Below are 7,056 nucleotides of genomic sequence, written 5' to 3'. Positions count from 1 at the left end.
AGTAGGCTTCGCAGCCAGGTTCAATTGATGCTATGGACGAAAGACTCTTCTATGGGGAGGGAAAAGGGAAAGAGGCGCGGAGCGCCGAACACGCGATGCAGAAGAAAAGGTGGTGCGGCGTCTTGTCGCACGGGCTGTTCCGCGGCGCGTGCTCACGTGGATCCCTGCGCTGTGCGGTGAGCTGCCCGGGCCGTCACAGTAATTATGCGTGCATTTTTCAACTGTGTAATATATTTCCAGCGATGTAATAAACTAGTTAATAAAATAAGAAATACTCGTGCGAGGCGCTTTTAGCCCGCACAAGTAACCCGAATAACGTAGTCCACAAGCGAGTCGCGCACATAAGCGAGTCGCGCACATAAGCGAGTCGCGCACCCACACCCGACCTCCGGTTAATCGACGCGCATGCCAACCGAACAATGCCAGGAATCCATTCAAACTATTCGGAACTGTATATATCGGACATTTCTACTTCTTCCTGACAGGTGCGCGCATTGTGTCCGGTTTTGCCGCACGTGCCATATCGCCGACGAGTCGTCGTCGCCCTCCTTTCCTAACCCCCATGGTCGCGCATTTTTTGCTGTAGCTGTCCATCCAGCTCCTCCTGATCCAAAACACCTCGTATCTTTTCGACAGTATGTAACCCTCCTTGTCGGACACGTGTTTTTTTGGCCCTCCGGCGTTTGCTTAGCGCCTCGTTCGCCTTTCGTAGCTTGGAGCACTTTTCCTCTAAAAGGTTGACCCGATGCATAATTGCCCTGGCCCCTTTCGTCAATTGGTCCACAGCCGATAGCATGGGTGACGGAGAGCTGTTCCGGTGATTGGAGATCCGAGTTTTGATGTGTTCGGACTGCGAAGTTGCGTCCCTGGCTGTCTGGGGCGTTTTGGAGGTCCAAGGTTCGGCGTCGCTCAGGGGCTCTTTCAGGGGAGTTGGAGTCCGTAACCTTACATCCAGCTTTTCCAGAACCGAATCCGGATTGAAAGGAGCAAGGCCAGCCCCTCGGAAGCCTTTTCGGATGTTTCCTTCAGTCATAAAGTTAAAGAATGCCGTTTTAAACGCCGAAAGGAACTCGACCTTGGTTACGTGGCTAACGTGCAACTTTATCAGGCCTTCGATTTGTCGACCGTACGCCTTTTTCAACGGGCTAAAGCACCTAACGTTAAGTGGCTAAAGGAAGTGAAACGAATGCGGAGGCATACAAAGCGTAATGATGTTATGTTCCTGGCAGTAAAGTTCGAAATCCGTCGAGTGGTGGCTCTCGTGGCCGTCTAGCACTAACAGACGATGGGCGCCTTTTGTGCGCGATGCAGTGTGCCTTTCGAAATGCTAAATCCATTTTAGGCCGAGCTCGTTCGTAGTCTACCAGTTAGCACTCGTTGAAATGACCCAATCGCGTGGAAGGCCGGTTTCCGAGTACCAATTGGCCAGGTGGTATTTGTCACGGACCGGCACAACGGAACCATGTAATCTACCAAGTAGACCTTAGAATTGAAGATGGAGAGAGAACGAGGGAATTTACAAAGTGGAGGTGCTCGTGCCCGCACTTGGACGGCAGTCAGTGCGGCACGTGCACGGCTGAGTCAGCCCGACTCACGCCACGCCATAACAGTATTGCCCCTTAACGATAATGAAAGGAGGGATCGCCTAGCCGCAACAGTTAACCCCTTGGATGACCGTAGCCCATTCCCGGTTGCCAGGCTGGACCAGCTTTGCTTTGCCACGGCCTTTTAATGTTGTAATAACCATGGCGGCAACGATTATGCCCATAAGGAAGCCGGTTTCGTCGAAATTGTAGATGTCGTTATCCAGGATGCCATATTTGGCCACAGTATTCCGCACAAGGTCGAACCACGCAGAAACGAGCTTGGGATCTTCGCATTTGGCCCTCTGGTAGTCGTACTTTCGAATCCAACGCATACCGAGCTCTGCGCGGCGCTTAACAAAGTTCGCGACCCAGTTCTTGCCGACGGCGCCCGCGTCGCGTTCGGCGAGCAATCGATTGGCCATATCTTCAACACCAAAATGCCGGGGAGGAAATGCGCGAAAATCCAGCTCGAGTATGTATTTAACAAGCGCCTCCTCTTCGGATTCCGTCAATTTCCGAAAGTTGGGCATGCTGTCGCGTCGAGCAGGTCGGCCGGCGCGCCGATCGCGCATTGTGGATTCCGGAACATCGTAGATCTTAGCTGCCTTACGCAGACTCAGACCCCGATTGGATTGGATTGCCTGCATGGCTAGAACAATCCTAGCTTCTTTGGATGTCGATTCCATTTGTGGTTGTTGAGGAATTGGAGTTGGAATGGGAAACACGCGTCGCATTTGGAAATGCGCGACTCGCTTGTGGACTACGTTATATCTAAAAGGCCTGAACACGTTCATGACCACAGGGGCTGCGTTTTGTTGCCTGGTATTAACTTCATACCAGAACAATACCAATAAGCGAACCCAAAGAACAAGAAAGTCATGTCTCCAAACGGTGGCGGTACACTTTTCGTCCGCCTCACCCCCTCCCTCTGCATAACCTTGGTGAGGGTTTGCATTGTGTCAACTCAGTGCGACGGCTGGCTTGATCTACTTGCGGCGGTGAGCCTCGAGGTAAGCGGGCATGCCCTCAGGACCGACTCCGCTGGATGCAAGAGCCCACTGATAGTTTCCAACAGCTGTCAGTTTTTGCTTGTCCTGCATCTAATCCCCGGCGAAATGGAGGATGGACTTACCAGGCTCTCAACCTCGGCCTCTGGCAGCGAAGTGACATTGTACTCGGTCACGCCGTCCGCGAGCAGGATGCCGTCGGGCTTGCCTAGCTGGCCCTTGCACTGGCTGTCGGCAACCTCGTCGCCCCGCTTGCGGCCGGGGAAGTAGTAGAAGGCGCCCGAGTAGTTGGGCCTGCTGTTAGCGGACATGCAGTAAAAGTTTGTGTTGCGCGCCTCGCCCGACCACTTGGGCGAGCCGCAGCCGCCACCCGAGTAGCCCTGGACATTGATGGCCCAGTTTGTGGGGATGGCTGCGATCGCGACCGAGGCCGAGTCGCCGAGGCAGCAGATATTGGGGTTGACGTTGGCGTAGTTCTGGGCGGCGCCCGCGCAGCTGCCGCCGTTGTGGAAGCGGATGTCGATGGCCGAGGCCGACGAGGCGAGGACGCCACCGAGGAGGGCGTTGCGGAACTGCATCTTGACGGATGGAAGAGTTTGATGGAGTGGCCGGGAAGAGTCAGGGAGGGCTGGGCTACTTGGGGATGGAGGTAAGGATAGAAGACAGTTCAGTATCACAATAGATGAGCGGGTGGCCCCTTTTATAAGCGTTCAATGGCCCGTCTTCTGGCTGTCGTGGAGAAGACAACCTTTGTCGCCGTCATTATTGCACATTGGTCTTGTTGATACCTGCCTAGGTATCTGTACTGTGATCTACATGTTTAGTCAAGCCCCCTACATCATGATGCAGTCCTCTCCATTCCACCTTCCACTTAGAGCCTCGCGTTGCGGGTTGTGCAAAGCGAGCTTTGTCCAGGCCCTCGGACTCAGGCAAAGAGGCGGGGCCTGCACGCAAGACGGTGAAGGAAGGATCCGGAAAAATTCCAAGGTTAATATGATTGGCTGAACTCTATCCGTCCATCTGCTAAGCGATGTAAATAAAGCGCCCCAGTAGTCCCCGCCGTTCGGACTAGAAGATTTAGGCATTGCTCTACCAGCACCGCGGCAGCAGAACCACGCAACCCGTCCGATTCCCCCAGTGTTCACTCCTCCCTCCCAGGACGTAGACAGTTTTGACACTTCGCCGTCAACAATATAAGGACGCCGCACGATTACCACCGCCGCTCGCCCTTCTTAAGCCCACAGTGGCCGACAACAATGACCAGGCCCGACAGGACGTTAAAGACGCCATCATCTCCTCCGGCTCCAGTGCGATCGGTCTAGTCGTCGACGCCGGCCGCGCCTCCCAGAAAGTGGCAGGGAATTACGGAGGAGTGCCGTTTTTTTCTGGTCGCTTTTATTTACGAGACGGATAAGGGCAGGAAGCCCGGAGACAACCGTAGCAGTCGGGCAGGCAGAATATGGCATATGCGAGTTTGATATGCTTGCGCTCGAAGCCGTCGCTCTTAACATCTGTAAATCGGGATCTACCAGTCCCTGCCTCCCAAGGGGCATACGACGAATATTTCTGCCGGGTTTGCATAAGGGAACGGGGCAAGGCTAGAGGCTATCGCATCCGCTGGCGGGGGGGAAGCAGGGATCGTCGCTTGCCGGATCGTGAGCCGACAGTATCGAACCTGGAAAACTTTGCTCCAAAAGTATCCCGAGATCCTGTGGGAATTTATCAGAGCTGTCAAGGCAGGCAAAGTAAACGTGAGCAGTAGAGTAGATTCGTTGATTGAAGAGAGGGAGGGCCCGGCCTGCACAGAATTGGGATATGGATATGCCCAATTCCGTGTGGGCCTACTTGGTGGGGCTCGCCCCTTATCTGGATAAGGACTGCGGGTCTCCGAGGGCCCTACTGGCCGTGACAACCTCGACCTTTTTGTCGTGCATTTCGTGCTGTGCCTGTGCCGCTTCGGCCTCGGGGTTTGAATTTTTCTCTCCGCGGGCTCGAAAATCTTATGCGCCTGCTCGCGGAGGAGGACCGCCGGTCGGAGCCGGACATCCATATCGCTGGCATTCCGGACTTCCACGACGATCGGCGCCTGTTCCCTTGCGGCAATGTCGTCCTTTGCCCCGTGGGTATCCCTTCAATGCGGACGTTGGACTTATGGAGTCTGTGTGGTGGGTTCGTGGTGGTAGACCGTCTCCTGAGGTCGCTGCAGTTCGGACCCGATGCATGTACAACCTCTTCTTGTGGGAGAACCTCCATAGCGCTTCTGTCACCACTCATCCTGCCGCTCGATACGGCCTCTTCTATGAGGCTAACGAAGGGGGTCGCTCCGAATCCGGCGCCGCTGTCCTGGTTCCCTCGGCTATCGACGACTGTCTTTTTCCTTGGACTCTCGATCACTACGAGTACTTCCTTCCTTCGCCTCAGCACTGCTCTGGGAAGTTCGGGCGGCCAACTTGGTCGCCGAAGGCGAGGAATCTCGTCATTTCCACCGTGTGTTCAACAACCATGCGACCTTCGCGGAGCTCGGGGAGGTTAACCGGATGCTGGCTAACCTGAGCCAGCCTCCTCTTCGACTGCGCCGCTCGGTTTGCAACGAGGAGAATTCTCGGCCTCGGCCCGTGGCTTTCTGGCTCATACTATCGACTCGGGATGGCGTCGACATTCCAACGGCGGCTCCTTGGGTGGAGGCAAAGGGACCGGCGTCCCGTGGCGACTCCGATTCGGAGCCCGAGTCGGATGGCGATTCGGATGAGGAGATGGGCTGGAACGATCACCTTACCCGTGTGGATTATACGGACCAGTGGGGCCAGCGGTGGGTGTGCATGGTCCGTCCCAACGGTACCAACGTGTCGGTGACGCCCGTGGCGGACTTTTCGGAAGAGGTAGCGGAAGGGGAGGGAAAGAGTGAAAGTGATAACCCTTCTTCTTCCGAGGTCTGGTCTTCTAATGCCGAATGATGGTGGACAACCCACGTTGTTATGTACTTTTACCTCGCCTGTTCTGCTAGAGGGTCATCCCACTTACGATGCGTTTTGCGTTTCTTTTTCAGGTAGCCCTTAACAAGCTTGTGTACGTTGTCAAAGCGCTCCTCTGGTTCCCACGTATTGTACTCGGCCGGCCAGCCTGCCCATTTTACCAGGAAAAAGCGAAATCCGTTTTGCTTTTGCATATCGACCACGTCCTTTACTTCCCACTCCTCAGTCTCCTCTTCCAAATCTGGAAGGGCGGAGTTAGAAATTCGAGGCCTGAAGTCAGAGTCGATGCCAGCCTCCGTATCGCGTCGCCACTGCATCTTCAAGTGGGACGTGCTTATTTACACCGTCACGCTGCTGGCCTGGTGCCTCTGGAGCATGTTCGAGATGCGGCGGGTCGATTACGTCGCGATGGCCGAGGCCTGCCGCACGGCCGTGGCTGTGCCGCTGTCGCTGGTGCTGCTGGGCCCCGGAGCCATGTACGCGGGCACGTGGTACTGGCGCGAGAAGACGATCGTGGGCGTCAGTCGGATGGAGGACACGAGTGCGGAGCAGAAGATTCGCTAGAGCTGTGCTGTCTAGTCTGGGATAAGGGCGGTGCGGGCAAGGCTTTGGTGGACGTTGTCTGGTTTGGGGGGGGGGGGGGGGGGGCGGGCTCTCCCGCTCCAACGTTGGCAGCGTCGGATGGACAATGCCGATGTCATCAGAGCCTCGGCTCTCCTTCTGGCCGGTCGGTACATCCCACATGGCCTGCCCCCCATTGCGTCGGTCGTCCGGGACGCCCATTGAATTGGTAATAGCACTCGCACTAAATGTGCGCCGTCGCAAACTGTGCTACCCCGAATACCTCTCGTGAGGCCTGCGTCGCCTCGAGGACCTTGCTCTTCCCTTCCCTCAGTCCAGACCGAAGCCAAGGAGCCCCGAAATGCAGGAGTCTGCGTCGACGGGGGATATGTCGGCAGGTGCCTCGGTATCGGTGTCGATGAGCGTGGCCTGCATCAATCTGAGCAGTGCATAGCAAAGACGCAACAATTCAAGGGTGCAGTGTCGCGCCGGAGGCTGTGCAGCGGCTTCGTCAGCGGCCAATGTCCATCGTCCACGTCGATATCATCTCTGGCTTCGAGCTGCCTTACGAAGCCAGAGTCGATCTTACGTCATATGCCTTGCAGAGGCTATTTTACAGCGGCACCAAGTAGTAGCATGCTGGCGCTTAATATCTCGCTGTTTGCCGAGGCCAGATCCGAGCCGGGGGTTCCCAACACACCGGCAACCCGCCGTCTCGGAAAAAGGGTTTGTGTCTAAAACTAGTCACGCCACGACTCGGAGCTACGGCCCCTACAGCTTCGGCCGTCTTCATCGGACTCGCGTTTCGGAGATAGTGGGACGCCTACATGGACAGCCTGCAGGGTTCCCTGCCCACCAATAGACCAGAGAGCCGCGGCCGAGATGCTCCCGTCCGGGTGGTCGCATGCCAAGCTGCCATTTCAAACCCCC

General features: G+C 56.1%; 3 protein-coding genes across 3 annotated transcripts; 2 read left to right on the top strand and 1 right to left on the bottom strand.

Annotated features, from left to right (window-relative positions):
* Positions 1-2,572: 2,572 nt before the first annotated feature.
* GGTG_12516 (hypothetical protein) lies at positions 2,573-3,229 on the bottom strand (the record flags this gene model as incomplete). Its single annotated transcript, XM_009230416.1, has 2 exons — positions 2,719-3,229; positions 2,573-2,644 (listed from the first exon to the last, which is right to left on the bottom strand). The coding sequence occupies exons 1-2, from the start codon at positions 3,169-3,171 to the stop codon at positions 2,573-2,575; spliced, it is 525 nt and encodes a 174-aa protein (XP_009228680.1). The 5' UTR covers positions 3,172-3,229.
* Positions 3,230-4,813: 1,584 nt separating this feature from the next.
* Positions 4,814-5,547, top strand: GGTG_12515 (hypothetical protein; the record flags this gene model as incomplete). Its single annotated transcript, XM_009230415.1, has 2 exons — positions 4,814-5,080; positions 5,152-5,547. 2 exons carry the CDS (start codon positions 4,814-4,816, stop codon positions 5,545-5,547), a joined length of 663 nt encoding a protein of 220 aa, XP_009228679.1.
* Positions 5,548-5,850: 303 nt separating this feature from the next.
* Positions 5,851-6,129, top strand: GGTG_12514 (hypothetical protein; the record flags this gene model as incomplete). The annotated part of the gene is made up of 1 exon (XM_009230414.1): positions 5,851-6,129. One exon carries the CDS (start codon positions 5,851-5,853, stop codon positions 6,127-6,129), a length of 279 nt encoding a protein of 92 aa, XP_009228678.1.
* Positions 6,130-7,056: the final 927 nt, after the last annotated feature.

Source organism: Gaeumannomyces tritici (assembly GCF_000145635.1).
Source record: "Gaeumannomyces tritici R3-111a-1 unplaced genomic scaffold supercont2.9, whole genome shotgun sequence".
Lineage (NCBI taxonomy): Eukaryota > Fungi > Ascomycota > Sordariomycetes > Magnaporthales > Magnaporthaceae > Gaeumannomyces > Gaeumannomyces tritici.
The sequence above is the reverse complement of the archived record's forward strand: the minus strand, read 5'-3'. Positions and strand labels throughout refer to the sequence as shown.